The sequence below is a fragment of the Cimex lectularius genome, unplaced genomic scaffold (assembly GCF_000648675.2).
Source record: "Cimex lectularius strain Harlan isolate CLEC.00 unplaced genomic scaffold, Clec_2.1 scaffold67, whole genome shotgun sequence".
In the NCBI taxonomy this organism is placed as follows: domain Eukaryota; kingdom Metazoa; phylum Arthropoda; class Insecta; order Hemiptera; family Cimicidae; genus Cimex; species Cimex lectularius.
The window spans coordinates 503,038-519,269 of NW_019392738.1; the positions used below are offsets into that span (position 1 = coordinate 503,038).

Sequence of the window (16,232 nt, forward strand, 5' to 3'; positions counted from 1 at the left end):
GATAAAACATTCCTGGCCCTAAAAAAAAATTTAAAAAAAAAAAAAAAAAAAAAGATCCTTACGCTGCAAAGGCTATTCGCAAATATGANAAGGGATCCAAACTTCCAAAAATCAAACAAATCACGAAATTGGAATTTCGAAAATCCGGCAAAGCGGTGTAGCCCAACAAGAGATAGCAACCATCAGCAGAGAAAAAAGCGAACTTCGAAGAAAGAGAAAGACAAAACATTCCTGGCCCTAAAAAAAAAAAAAAAAAAAAAAAAAAAAAAAAAAAAAAACAGCAGATCCTTACGCTGCAAAGGCTATTCGCAAATATGAACCAACCTTGCAATATGCAATCCCACGCAATTCCTGGGCAATCTAATATAAATTCCAATTAAAAAATAATAAATAAATAAACTGACAGCACCGGCTTCTGTTTTGACAGAAACATCAGTTCTCAACAAATTACCTTTAATTTTGGTCAAAATGGGACAATTATCAATTCCGGCACTATTAGATTCAGGTAGTACAATCAGTGCCATGTCCCAAACTTGCTTTAAACAAGTAGGTAATAAGAGAATAAAAAAACCTCACACCATAAAAATAATATTAATAATAATAATAAGAATCAACTGAAATTTACAAAAAAATGCCAATAAACACAGCTTGAATCAATTTCCAATCCACAAGCGATTTGAAACTTATTCCAAATTTGTTCTTTATTAATGTTATATTTTTTCCCTATAATTTTAAATTGTATAAATTCACCACTGCTCAATATAAATTGAAATAGAATATAAATAATCTATAAAATAAATAAATAAATGAAATAATTTAAAAAACTTTTAATTGTATAAATTCACTAATTATGAAAATAGGCTAAAATCATTTCTTTGTTAATTCTCTTGTATGAATATTTTTCTTTCATTGTATAAATTCATTAATCATGAAAATAAGCTAAAACTATGTTTTAATTAATTATGTATTCTCTCATAAAATATTTACTAAATTGTATAAATTTACTAATTATACAAAATAAGTAATGCTATTTCTTTAATTAATTCTGTTTTCTCTCTGAACTTATCTACCCGGCCAATGCAACCTCATACCAGCACCATATTTTACTGTAGTTTATTTAAATTTCAACTTGTAAATGTATTTTTCAAACTGAAACAACTTTTTTTTTTTTATGGGGGAATATTTATAACAACAAATTATGTCCAGGCTCAACCCATCCATGCTAGAGGCAGGAAAGCGAGAACGGATAGTTCAGTCTAGCCTAGGCATTGGAAGAAAAACAATAAGAAAAAAATCCAGCCGAAATCCAGTCAAATCAGATTTGTATAGACTTTGATTTTTATTCATATAAATTATTTCTGTTGTGTGGCCCATTTTCATTTATGGTTTTTTGTTTGGTATTTTCCATTTTGGTTATCAAGGTTAATTATTTTAATTTTGCCCCTCAGGCCCATATTATTCCCATAGTATCTAATTATTCTTATATTGTTAGTTTGTAAGCAAAGGTTCGTGTTTTGTTGTTTTATATTTTTTATATAACGTATCTTGATTCATAAGGAAATACATTTTTGTTTTAAAAGAAACAAAATAGAGGTGTCCCTCTGCAATTGTGTTCATAATTTATTTCAAATCAAAATTCCTTTGATTTTGAGGCAGATCACCAGCCTCAAGGGGGTTAATAAAACCTTAAAAGACGGAATATAATCATTCCTTAAAGGACCCAAATAGATTGAAAATTGGTAGGTGATTATCCCTCTCTGAAAACATGCGAGGAAATTTTGCCTTTAAGTCCAGTACAAGATTTAAGTTGTCCTTTCGAGTGACTGACATGTCAAACTCCTGGCTTTGCCTAATTGCTTCAACTATATCAGGCAACCATTCAGGTTTTAAAACATTTAGCCAATTGCGACCAAGTAACGCAGCACATGACAATACTTTGACTACAACCAATGGCAAATTTGTATACCTGTTTTCAACTGATGACGAACTCCTGGCTTTGCCCAAGTGCTTCAACTATATCAGACATCCATTCAGGTTTTAAAACATTTAGCCAATTGCGACCAAGTAACGCAGCACATGACAATACTTTGACTACAACCAATGGTAAATTTGTATACCTGTCTTCAACTGTGACCAAAATGACCCCTACAATGTCTAAATCCTGACAGTTGGCTGCTATCAAGCGGCCCAGGTATGGCTGCATTTCCAAATTTGGAAACTTCGATAGATTTTAGTACTAATAAGTGTGTTTGACGAGCCGACTGAAGCAAACTGTATTTCCATTGATTCTAAGATTCAGGTTTGGAGTATTATCTGAAAAACTACAAGCATTTAAAATTGATACATAAGGACTGAACATACACAGATTTTTCACTTTGCACTTAACTCAACTTTACTAGTGGCAAAGGCTTCCTTTCTGATAACGCGTTGACTTGCATACAGAAAAAGTGTGCCCCCTTTCTCCACAAGGGTAGCATTCCCAGTTTCTTGCCGAACAATTGGTGAATTTGTGCTTGATACCGCATGAATGGTGGTTACTTGGTATGACAACTGACGGCTCTGTCACGACTGACGGCTACGATGATCTCCTGACTCCCTCGAGACTCGAGCGGCAACTTCTTGATTCAAATGGCTTAAGATCTCCGTGTTTTTGTCCACAGATTCCAACTTAAAAGTATCTCCGTAGCTTCCAAGAATCTTAGATCATCCTTTTCGGATAGAAGATGACTGATGTATCTTGAGCTTAAAAGACCACACACCAGTTTATCTCGTAGATACTCATCAAAGAACGTCGTAAAATGATATTTACCTGCCAGGTCTTTAATAGCGCAAATGTTGCTTTCAAAGACTCGCCAGAAGCCTGTTTCCTCCAGTAGACGGTGAAATGAGACTTTTCAGAAGATCGAACGTTTCCTCATCAAGACACAAATACTCTTTTCTCCTCCTCTTTGATTCCAGATATGGTGAAGTAGAGATCCAAACGCTCGATGAAAGTTCTGCCCTTAAACTGAGGCATGAGCATTGATGCGTTGTTTCCAATGCTTACAGATGCCAATCCAGACTGCTCCAAGGACATGACGAAGGAAGACTAATTGCCGACTATTGATGACAATTTGAGACTCTCCACTGGACGATTCTTCCAAGACGAAATATGATTCAGGACTTATGACCACGTGCCATACCTCGAACCGGCACCAAACGGGAAAAAACCGCTTGCAATCCCGATTTTATCTCGTCGCCAAAAGTGTTATGTCTCGTATGGACTGACTAAAGCGGCCCATAGACGGTCAATATTATTGTACAATATAGATTGCACAATAATTCGACGGTTGCCCCTTAACGTTCAATAATATTGTATAAAATTTTGTTTGAAGGCGATATTGAAGTTTGTGAAACCACGAACATGCGAACTGTACCACTTGATACTTCACAAACTAACTGATATTGCGCAATAATGCCAACAGACGGTGCAATATTTTCCAGGTTGTGCAATATATTTTCAACTTTTCGTCAATCATGCAATGTATTGCACAAATTTTCAATATCGTCTACACACGATTAATTAAATTGCACAACCCAAAATATTGTGCAATAATATTGATCGTCTATGGGCCGCTTTACACAAGATACCCATTGCTCAAAACATCCAGCGACTCGACATAGTACAATGATCATCCGGTAGAGCGGAACACAACACTCCTCTAGGAATTTAACTTTGGAACTAGGAACTTAACTTTTTGTTTTTAAATTGGCCTTATGGTCAATGCATATTAGCCAAGGAGATTATTATTATGCAAATGCATATTGGGGGAGGGTCTCTCATGCTAACCACTCTGCTACCGAAGTCCGCCACCCTTGAGAGTTAGATCAAAACTTTTTTTGGGCCAGAGAAACTAGACAAAAAATAAAAATTCACCTATCTCAGTATTTTTCACAAAAACTCAATGAAAATATAGCGGGGAGCAGATAAACTCACCCTGTTAAAACAAATCCATAGCATTATGAGCATAACCATGTAATAAATTGTTAATTAAATTTTATGAACAAAACCATGTAATAATAAATTGTTCGTTAAATTTTATGAGCAAAACCATGTCATAAATTGTTAGTTAAATTTTATGGGCAAAACCATCTCATAAATTGTTAGTTAAATTTTATGAGCAAAACCGTCTAATAAATTGTTAGTTAAATTTTATGAGCAAAACCGTCTAATAAATTGTTAGTTAAATTTTATGGGCAAAACCATTTCATAAATTGTTAGTTACATTTTATGACCAAAACCGTCTAATAAATTGTTAGTTAAATTTGATGAGCAAAACTATGTAATAAATCGTTAATTAAATTTGATGAGCAAAACTATCTAATAAATTGTTAATTAAATTTGATGAACAAAACCATGTAATAAATTGTTCGTTAAATTTTATGAGCAAAACCATTTCATAAATTGTTAATTACATTTTATGTCCAAAACCGTCTAATAAATTGTTAGTTAAATTTTATGAGCAAAACTATGTAATAAATCGTTAATTAAATTTTATGAGCAAAACTAATAAATTGTTAAAGTGTATGAACAAAACCATGTAATAAATTGTTGGTTAAATTTTGAGCAAAACCGTGTAATAAATTGTTAAATTTTATGAGCACAACCCATGTAATAAATTGTTAGTTAAATTTAATGGTTTTAAATAAAATTGCATTAATTAAGGTTTTAAGTTGAGATAAAAACGTTATCCTGGCGTTTTGATCATTTTTTGTTAAACCATTATAATTAATAAAAAGTGATGAATTTTTGACACACTTAATTTGGTTTATATTAACTTAAGTATGTTGTAATTACTATAACAATAATACATATATTTTAAAATAAAAAATAAGTATCCGGTTCTTTTGTCTTCGATGCTAGTCTATGAAATCTTCTATACAGTGGGGAACTTGGCTGCAACTCGTTGCGTTGCGTGGTGTGGCATCGGATAGATGTGCACAGGGATAACACAATCTTATAGAAAATTTGACATTGGTTTTGCATCAGGCTACGCCTATGTATTCCTAGAGGTTGATCCACATATTGTGCTGTAGTGGCATCTGATCTGAAGAAGGCTCTAAAGTGGATTCTCCCGTTTTCTATTAATGTTTTAGGTTTCAAGGATAAATAAAATCAAAACTTTGTGTTATATTTTTATTTAATTGTTTTAAGAAATGGGATTTTACATGTTTTATGTAGTAATAAATACAATATATAAAATGTCCCATCTGTATAAAAAAAAATCGTGATTTCTTTTTAGGTTTAATTTTCAATGATGAAGCCTTGCCCAATATTTGAGATCTCCATCTAAATATATTTTTTAAATAAACTTTGTTTTGCACTTTAAAGTAGGTACATGTTGTACGCTCCTTTTTGTAAATAAACTTAATCTTACTCTAAACACTAAACACAATACTATAAACACACTTTGATATATAATACAATTAAAATAGTCCCGTTGAGTAAAAACCTAGGAGAGGTTTAACACACGTCAAGTAATACTGAACGCAATACTTTCTAAATTGGAAATTAAAAAACCAAATAAATAAAGTTATTTATTCCAAGCACCTTCGTTTTCAAAAGGTTAGGTACGCTAAAAAATATATACCTATGATGGAAATTATTTTCCTTACAGGAAAAGTTTTTTGGTTTTAATTTACGATATTTAGAAAGGATTGCCGTTTAAGTATTACAGTCAACACTTCATCATAGTCATGTTTGGCTGACACTTGGTGGAATGATCAAAATGCGAGAAGAGGGCTTGATGTTTGTGGAAATGAACTATCGATGAACTTGAAATGAGATGAGAGATGAAGGCATTGAGAATTTCTTTATGAAGTCCAGGAGGAAAAAGTCTTATCTGAAAAATACAAACATAACAAACATAGTAAAAATGATGAAAAAATTTGAAACAAGTGTTAAAACACAGTGTTAATTGACTTTTTTTGATAAATGCATGCAACTATTAATTTTAAGGACATGTATTTTTCTAACATCAGTTAGTGTGGTAAAGTCGTCAAATGATGTTCAGTAGCAGAACTGGATATGTTCATCATTTATTAGAAAAAATACAGAATGGGCCCTTATCAGAAATTTTTTTTTTTTCTTTTTCATTTAACTGACTTACCGCTTTGATAAACCAAGGTGTTCCTTAGTAGGGCGCATGCCTTGCACCGCGGCCGCCCCCTCTCTGCTTACCCCCTCCGTAACCACTTCCTGCAACACAATATTATAGGTCTAGACTTTTAAGCTAGTTATCCACCCGCCCAAGTTAACTAGAACCAAAAAGACTACTATTTTTTTTTTTAAATATGTATCTTATTTAAAAAAATAAAATCCCTTCTACTTAAAAGCCACCATGAGCTATCTATATTTCTCATTTAAAAGTATCTTAAATTTAAAATAATAAAAATTAAAAAACATGTCTCAGTAAAAATAAAAGCACACTAGAAATCATGCATGCCTTGGCTAATAAAAAAAAAATGAAAACACTTTTTAAACTACATTTTTTAAAAGTATCTATATTAAAATAATAAACATCAAGAATGAAACGTTACTGATGAAAATGAAGTGGTAGCCGATAAGAAATGATGGGACAAAAATAAAAAGGTATAAGTCTAAAATTTTCAATCAAGGCTTGAGGGGGAGTAAAAAAATCAAAACGATAGGAGTCAGAGGAGTGGCGGCCGGGCTGAAAAACACGTCCACACATATACAAATTTGCCTGACCAAAAAATAATTTTTGATAATATTGAGAAAAAAAATTAATCATGCACTATCTAAACCAACACAAACAACTAAAACAAAAATAGTTTTTCAGTATCAACGCAGTTAATTCAAGTGGGAAAAAACACGTTTTCTAATTTTATATTTTTTAAAGTTAATTTTATACTTTTTAAAATAAGTCTCATTGTATAAAAAATTTCCGTATTTTTCAACTTCAGTATGTGGAGAAGGGTATATAACAATTCATCAGCTTAATCAGAAGCTTGTTTAACTGATTCATCATAAATGAAAAATACGGTTAAAAAATAATTATAAAACAAATATAAATTTAAAAAACTCAATATTATAATATAAATTTAATACAGTAAGTTTTTTTTAGTAAAAAGCATTTTGTGATATGAAAGAGTGGGGTTAATTAAAAAATCTTTTTGGTTCCATTATAAAAAAAAGGGGTCATGCTTTAAATTGTTTTTCTCACACCTAGGATTATATTTAATACGAGATTAAAAAGAATATGAAGAAAGCGTAGGTACTGAAAAGCCGTGTTTGTTAATTAGGTTTGGCTACATTTAATGTATACCATACCTTTGCCTCGGCCCCCACGACCACCACTATACCCGCCATCGTAATTGCTATATCCTCCATAGCCGTCTGTCAACATACCCATTAAAAACATTTATAAAAAATTTTGTGGATAACATTTTGTTTAAAAAAAAAAAAAACATGGTGGCAAAAAATGAGGTTCAATGTAAAAATAAAGGTTTGAAATTTTAATTTTTTTTTTTGAATTCTCAATTAATACATTGTCCCATTAAAATATTTAAACATAGTAAAATCCCTTTAAAAGTAGTTCAATAAACAATAGAACCTTGACTGATTTTCATAATAAAAAAAAATTTTTTTTTTTGTAAAATGGAAAAAGTTGCAAAAAGTTCTGTTGGGAAATTTAATAATAATTTAAAAAAATATATATATATTTGTCATAAACTTACCGCCATAGTTACCGTAGCCTCCATATCCAGAGTAATCGTATCCACCTCCGTAGTTGCTACCGCCATAACCACCTCCATATCCCCCACCGCCGCCGCCGTAGTAGTCATAGCCAGAGGCATAGCCTGAAATTGGACCGAAATTAGGACAGATCTTAAAATAATCTATGCTTTCAGCTACACACAAAACCAAGGGAACTTACCACCATAACCGCCATAGCCTTGACCATAGCCCTGTCCATAACCTCCTTCAAACGGAAAAAATACGAAATGAAAAGTCTGACTTGATTTTTTTTTAATTTAAAATTTTTTCTTCAAAATTTTGTTTTTAAAATTTCAATTCTGAATATTTTGGAACTAAACTGAGTTGAATTTAAAACCCTGTTTTCTTTATTTGGAGTATGATTAAGGCAATGACAAGATTTTTATTTTATCTTTAAATTTAATAAAAACATTCAAATTTAAATTCCAAAAAATCCTACCATGCAACCAAGCAATACCAGTTCAGTTTTATCGAGTTCCAAGAACTGAATAAAAATCTTAACCATGCAAATAACTTGCCAGGCAAAATATTTAGAGAAAATTTCTAGATTTTTTTTCATTTGACAACAAACCTGAAGTGCAAAAACGTTTTTTTTTTTAAATAAGTGAAATCAGGTCTTCGAAAAATTTAGCCTAGCTCTCCTCAAGACTATGACGATTAAAAAGGTGGTCGTGAAAACTCCTTAAGCATAAACTGACTAATTCTACATAAAAACTTACGAATTGAACAGTATTTAAAACTTGGTTGAAAAATGTTAAAATGTCTGAGTAATAAAAAAAAGCTACTTTATAAAAATAAAACATAGAATGACAAAATGCTTTAATATGAATTTTAAACAAGTGAATTTTTTTTTAACTTTATCAGGCATTTTACAATTAAAAAAAAAAAAAAAAAAAAAAGTTACATAAAAAAAATATCTTTTCAAACTAATTTTTCTTAAAATTTAATTAAAAAATAAATAAATCTAACTTCATATAAAATCTCTCAATTTTTAAAGCGATAGAAGCCAAAGTTTAAAAAAACAAAAACAAAAAAAAACACAATCTTGATGCCTTAATCATCTGCTTTTAGAACAGGAAAAGTTTTACTAAAATAAAATAAAATGATACTACTCAAGCTTAAGAGATTTCTTGTGAAGAAAAACAAAATAAAAGAAAGAGTCAATTGGAAACAAACGTACCTCGGCCACGGCCTCCCCGTCCTCCTCGGCCACCTCTCATGCCAGCCATGCCGTCTGGTTTCGGTGTCGCCTTTTTGACATCGACCTCCTTTCCATTTATAGTTTGTTTTGGTGTTTTTAGCAATTCAGCTACTACTTGTTCAGATTCGAATGTAATGAAGCAAAATGCCTTCCTTTGATTTTTCGATTTGTCATAGGGCATTTCAACGTCTACAATCTATTAAAATTTAAAAAAAATATACATAAATGTCAAAGACTGGCTTGTTTTTTTTCTTCCTATATATTATAATTAACTTACACTGCCATATTGAGCGAAGTAATTCTTGATATCATCATCTGTCAACTCTGTTGAAAGCCCGCCGACAAAAATCTTTCCGTGCCTGGCTTTAGCTTTTTTTGGGTCTATCTTTTTGTTGTTAATAACATGATCTCCAGCAGCCAATACCTACACAATATGAAATATTCATAAATAAAAAATAAATAATAAAAGTTTCGTAGAAATTTTAATTTATGCCATTACCTTGTCGATGGAGTCAGCAGATTTGAAAACGATAAAAGCAAATCCTCTTGACCGTCCAGTGTTGGGATCGGTCTTAACATTAATGCTTTCTATTGTGCCATAACTGCTAAAATGTTCTCTAAGTTCCTCTGAAAAGTTAAATTTCAAGTTAACCAAGCATCCCGTTAAATCATAATTAAAAAAAAAAAAAAACTTACTGTCAGAAGTTTCCCAACTGAGTCCGCCGACAAACAATTTCCTGTAGAGAAAAGAAAACACGCTTTCAGTATATTTGAAATTTGAACTAATGTTTTTTTCTAGATGAAAAGCAAAACTTGTCCGAAAATTTAATTTAAAAATTGTCAAGAAAAAAATAATGGATTATTATAGAATTAAAAAAAAATCACAAGAAAATTACAAATGTTGAGCATCAAAATCCAAGTCTGTAAAAGAAATAAGCTAGTTGCTTTATTGGTATCAAAAAAATAAATAAGTATACAAAGAAATTAGATATGACCAAATGAGATGAGTTTATAAGCTGGAAAAAAATTTACAAATTAAATACTGATGTTTCACTTCTAATTCGCTAGTAGTTTCACTATTAAATTTTTCTCTTTTCTTTAATTTATTTATATTTTCCCAAGTTTATATACCATGGTGATTGATGGTTGTCCGACACTCAGCTTTGTTTAGGTCCATCCACTCAACCTGAGGAAAGTAATCCTTGGTTAGTGTTCTCACAAAACACACAACAGTTAATATAACCAACACAATTTCCTTTAACTAATGCTTTTTTTTACTTTTTCACTTTCAATAAAATTAATTGCTATTATTTTTTACACAGATATCTTACAAAAATTTTAAATTTTCAACTTGAAAATCTGACAAAATTTTTTTTAAAAAGAATTTACATTAAGGAAAATTATTACTTCTTAAATATTATTATCTTAGAAGGTATCGTTTTAAAAATATCAATTGTTGTTACTTTTAATATATAACCAATCATCAGGTTTATTGACTAAAAACATTTAAAAACTTAACAAATTTTTTGTGACCAATCCCTGTTACAAAAGTTTACAATACTATTAATTAGAAATGAAAATGAAGAAAAGACAAAATTTTAGCTCCAATTTTTATCCAAAAATGAAACCAAACATTATTGTCCAAATTTTAAAATCGCTATCATAAAATTACACTCTTCCTTACTACTACTATTATCTGAAAAAGATATACAATAATTTATACACAAAAAAGAAAAGAAAAAAAGAAAACAATTTCTTATTACCCCTTTGAAGGTTAAAGAGACCAACAGAACACTGGAAAATTGTTTTTAGGTGTAAAGGTAAATTAGGAGTACAATAAACAATGAAACAACCCCAATTTGTCGCTTTTATTTATTCAACCAAACAACCCGAGTTACACAATAGTAATTACAATTAAATGTGTTTAGATTTCTTGTTACAAAATGAGGGCAAAACTAATTTATCTCAAGCCCTTTAAATTAAGGATTGGTCACCAATTGTTAATTACACATTCGTCAACCTTCTAAGATATAAAAAATGATATATTTTGAATTAAAAAGGCACAACAGATACGAAACAATTATTAACATTTGAGCTAGCTTAAAGGGGGATTGTATTTACTAAAGATCTAATTTATAGCAAGTTCATACAATCATATTGTATAATAAACCCACGCAAGTTTCCATAATAAAAAATTAGAATAATAGAGCCTAAAGCATGAACTGATCAAAAATGCGTATCAATGATATTAATATAATTTCATAAGCGGGAAAAAAGTAAAAAACGAACTGTCTAATTTCATTATTTGACAAGTAGGTTAATGCAATTTTATTGCATACCTGAGTGAATAAAAGGGAAGTAAAAATATGCCCAAGCCAGGTTTTTTTTTTTTTTTTAAACAGACAAGCATAGCATTGTGGGGTTTCTTAGTGCAATTGTGAAAAAACCCCGCCCAAAAAGAGGTTCAAATGTAATTTTGATATTTTGCCGGCAAATGCCTGAAGCTTTCTTAACAAGAGTATTATTTTATTACTCGAATGTCTGATTGTTATTGTTACAATGTGGCAAAATAAAAAAAGGTTTATGGTGCAGCTAATACGCAGTCTTAAGCGCAAAATATTAAGACTTGATGCTGTCTTAAGCACAGAGTATTATCACTCACTCGTAAGTGCAAAATATTACGACTCACGCTTTTAAGTCTTAAGCGTAAGACTTTAAAATTAATACTGCATAAAACTCTGACCTAACCATCAAGTTTTATCGCAAAAAGCAATTTTTTTTTATTAGTAAAGTGGTGACAAGCTAGGATAAGTTTTTTAAAATATCCACAAGCCAATATCTAAAACATAGAATATTACAAAATACAAAGGCTAAAAATGTTAAAATGCTTTTGAACTTGATTTTACAAGTCTTAAGCAATCATAAAGAACTTTTTAATGTTTTTGCAGAGCGCTTTCTTATCTACATTTAGTTGCTTATTTTTATGCTATTACAATGCATAATTATTTGAAGTTCAATGGTAAAAAAAAGCTGAATAAATTGTTAAAATGCTATTTCTCAGAACAACGGTGAAAAACTGGCTAAAAAATTCAATTTATATTAAGATTTGCAAGTCTTAAGCATAATGCAAAACTGGCCAGAGCGTAGGTATTTATAATTATGCTGTTGTCTTATGTGTAGGATATTACAAGAGACAAACGAGGGTAACAGTGCCGTTAAAACCCACAACTTGAATGTTGAGATTTGCTATGTAAAATTTAAACATGCCTCTGAATACCAATTATTTTTCATTTCAAGTGCAACGGTAAAAAAGCGAATAAATTGTTAGAACAATTTAATTATGCTGTGTGAATAAATAATGGGGGGGAAATGCAATTTTATTACTGCACTGGTGGTAAACTAAGCTATAAGTGCACTTTATATGGATGAATCTTTAAACAAAAATTTAATCAAGATAAATGGTTAAAAAAAGTGAAAGCAGGCTAAAGAATGCAAATTTCTATTACACGAGTCAATGATAAGCATAGAATATTATTACATTTGCCTCACCTCAAGCGTAGGATATCGTTATGCTGTGAGTCATCATGTGTAAAAAGCAATTTATTTACTACAGTTATGATAAAAGGCTGTAAAAATGCACTTAGAAATATTTTTTATCAAAACCATGAATAAATTGCTTAAATGCAACAGGGCAAAAAACCATGCTAAAAATGTATAATTTACATTAGAATTAATTATACATAGATTCAAATTGAAAAATTGAATCAGGCAGGATTAAAGCTATCTTTGGATCTACACTCCGATGCATTAACAACTTGCGCTACCAAGAATTCGGTTGCCCATGCCAAAATCATTACGTTGTGTGAATGATAATGGATAAAAACGCATTTTTGTTGTAGTCGTGGTTAACTTGGCTTTAAGTGCACTTAAAAAAGTACTACACAATTTCATTAATACCTGGGTAAGTCTTTAAACCATCAAGAAAAAAATGGTAAAAAAAAGTAAAACTGTCAAAATGCATATGGTGAAAAAACCTAACTAAAAATAGGACGGGGAAAAATGGCTTTATATTACACAAGCCAATATCTTGAGCCAAGAATATTACGAATCATGTCTTAAGCATAGGATTTTATATTACAAGAGAATTTTACTTCTATTACATTATAGTATATTTAGGATTTTAGACCACACGTAAAAAAAAAAAAGGTTAAAAAAAGTGAAATTGCCAAAAGGCAAATGGCGAAAACAAACCTAACATTTAACCTAAGGCTTTATATTACACAAGTCAATGTCTTAAGCCAAGAATATTACGGCTCGTGGCTTAAGCATAGGCTTTTTGTACTACACGATAATTTTACTTCTATTACATTAGAATATAGATTAGGTTTTTATTACTACATGTGTATCAAAAAATGTGAAATTGTCAAAATGCAAATGGCGAAAAAAAATCTAACCAAAAAGAAGAAAAAAAAAGCTATATTACAAGAGTCAGTGACTTGAGCCAAGGATATTACGGAGCTGTCTAAAAAGCATAGGATTTTTGTGTTACATGACAATTTTACTTTTTTTACATTAAAATACAGTTTAGGATTTTATTACTACGTGTGGATCAAAAAATGTGAAATTGTCAAAATGCAAATGGCCAAAAAAATCTAAAAAAGGAGAAAAAAATGCTTTATATTACACGGGTCAGTGATGAGCCAAGGATATTACGGCTCTGTCTTAAGTATAGGATTTTTTTTACTATACGGAACTTTACTTCTATAGCATTAACATAAAGTTTAGGATTTTATTACTACATGTGGATCAAAAAAGTGAAATTGTCAAAATGCAAATGGTGAAAAAATCTAACCTGTGTATAGAATTTTTTTTACTATACGATAATCTTGCTTCTATTACATTAGAATATAGTTTAGGATTTTATTACTACATGTGGATCAAAAAATATAAAATTGTCAAAATGCAAATAGTGAAAAAATTAACACAAAAAAAAGCAGAAAAAAAAGCTTTATTACACGAGTCAGTGACGAGCCAAGGATATTACGGCTGTCTTAAGTATAGGCTTTTTTTTACTATACGATAATTTTACTTCTATTACATTAGAATATAGTTTATGATTTTATTACTACACGTGGTGGAACTAACCCCCCCCCCAAAGATCGAGCAAAACTGGGAAAGGGAGAGAACCGGTTTCGCCGTGGGGTGCAGTTCGATCGTGCTATTGAACCCCGGCTTTTTTCCTCTCGTTTTTCCCAACCCCCCACCATCAACGTGGACTAACCCAACGACGCAATTGACTCAAGCCCAACGACCAAGTAAAAAAAAAATCCCCCTTCTCTCTGAAATACTTAAAAAAAAACAACTTATTTTTAATGTAACTGGTGTGCCTTTTTGTTTCTTTTAAAGAAATGAAAAAATATCTTTTTATACTTTTTTCTCTTTAAAACAAAACTTTAATTATTCAATTAATATTTGTACAAGAATAAATTATTTTACATGAATTTCGAACTAATTATTTTTAATATTATTTTTTTAAATAAATAAAGTAAAATTAAAAATAAATAAATAAAATTTATTATTAAAGGGATTTTTGTTTTTAGGGTTAAAACAAAACGGGAAGAAGGATTTGGGGGAGACAAGGATGACATTGAATGATTTTTGTTTTAAATGTAAATTTGGTTCTGTAAAGCGGAATAAATTACATTTAATTAAAAATTAAAGAAAATCATAAATACAAGTTGTGAAATAAAAAACTTGTAAAAAGAATAAAAACAAAGAAAAATTCAAGTTTTTTTCCTCTTGTGTTACAATAAATATGTGATAAAAGCGTAGAAATACAGGTGAAAAAAGTTTTTTTGTCATACGAGCAAAATTTTTCGGAAGAACTCTAGTGTCCGGAATGGCGGACCGACGCTATGCGGTATGACTCGATCGGATCCATTTACAACTCGGGAAATTCAACTCTCGTGTATGGAATTTGTGAACGAAACACATTTTAGTCTTTGAAGGATTGAAGATTGAAGTCTGTCCGATAAAAACCAAGTCGTCATCACTTAAAATTATCCGGATGATCCGGGATAAAAATTCTACTCGAACGAGAGAGAATAAGAGACGCCATTATCCGATCCATGTTGAGAGGAGCAAAGTAAAAAATCGCAAACGCCTTTTTATAGAAACTCCTTTAGAAAAAGGTGTTAAATCCAGAGAAAAGGTCGACAAAAGGACGGATGAGAGGGTGGTCAGCTTAATGATAAATAATTATTTGAAAAAAGACGGGGGTGAATGGAAAACGGCTTTACCTGTCGTCGTCTTTGCCGGGCGCCTCGGCACTCCCGCTGTCGGCCGGCTGTTCGCCTCCGCCGTTCTCGGCGGTCCCGTTCATCTGGTCGTCCTGGTTGTACTCTTCCTGCCCTTCGGACTTGTAGTCGCCGTTCCCCATCTCGTATTCCTGAGTCTCGGCCATGGTCAAGTGTTCAGCCTAGAAAACGCTAGCGAGTTATGAACGGACGTGGACTGGTTCGGTGCCGGCGGACGAGAGAGGACGAGAGGAGGGAGTCGGCCGGGTCGAGAGAGCGGCCGTGCGCAGTGGCCGGTGCGCAGCTTTGCACCACGGGAAACGAGGGGAAAATCGATCCCGTTCGACGGCTGGGGCCAATCGCGGATGAGGACGCCGCCGGCTTCGCCCCCACCCGCTCGGGGAACCGGCTCCCCTTCGCCTTTCTTCCGCTCGACCGGTCCCCCTCCGCCTTCGACCATGCCGCTTCCACATCATCTTATGACGCCCGACGCCGAAATTCCGCCACAACTTACTAGTTCCGCCTCAACTACACAAAATTCTTAATAAAACCTCCTTGGAACTTAAAACTTTTTCCCCAATTTCCTTTTTAGATTTTTTTTTAAATCGTTCCGTATTCCGCATAAAAAATGTATTTTTACTTAAAACAACGATTTTCTTAATTAATACGGAATTTAAAAAAATCTATATATACCTACTTTAGCTTAGTTTAAAAAAACTTTATTTTTACATTTTTCTTACTTATGCCAAAATAAAATAGTACTTATTTTAGCTTAGTTAAAAACACCTAGAGCATTAATGGTTAATAAGAATGAAAAGAAAAATCTTTATTCTTCTATTTTTTTTTAATTTTTGTGAAAATAAGACCAGTTGGATAAAATAACACAATACGAAACTTTTCAGTTACCAATACGTAAGAAGATTCCAATAAGATTTCCTATACAAATAATTTTTTA

The 16,232-nt window shown here is 31.6% G+C and overlaps 1 protein-coding gene and 1 non-coding gene across 7 annotated transcripts; both read right to left on the reverse strand.

Moving 5' to 3' along the window:
* Window positions 1–5,345: 5,345 nt before the first annotated feature.
* On the reverse strand, window positions 5,346–15,538 carry LOC106668788 (RNA-binding protein squid). 6 transcript variants are annotated; one of them, XM_014397886.2, is made up of 10 exons: window positions 15,281–15,538; window positions 9,678–9,718; window positions 9,481–9,608; window positions 9,259–9,405; window positions 8,961–9,177; window positions 7,941–7,985; window positions 7,741–7,863; window positions 7,334–7,399; window positions 6,150–6,238; window positions 5,346–5,882 (listed from the first exon to the last, which is right to left on the reverse strand). In XM_014397886.2, exons 1-9 carry the CDS (start codon window positions 15,442–15,444, stop codon window positions 6,174–6,176), a joined length of 996 nt encoding a protein of 331 aa, XP_014253372.1. In that variant the 5' UTR covers window positions 15,445–15,538; the 3' UTR covers window positions 5,346–5,882; window positions 6,150–6,173. The 6 variants fall into 6 exon arrangements, with proteins under 6 accessions (XP_014253372.1, XP_014253389.1, XP_014253397.1 ...); XM_014397903.2 differs by lacking the exon at window positions 7,941–7,985; XM_014397911.2 differs by lacking the exon at window positions 7,334–7,399.
* On the reverse strand, window positions 6,015–6,083 carry LOC112126952. The gene has a single exon (XR_002910324.1). It is a non-coding gene; the product is annotated as a small nucleolar RNA snR61/Z1/Z11 (small nucleolar RNA).
* Window positions 15,539–16,232: the final 694 nt, after the last annotated feature.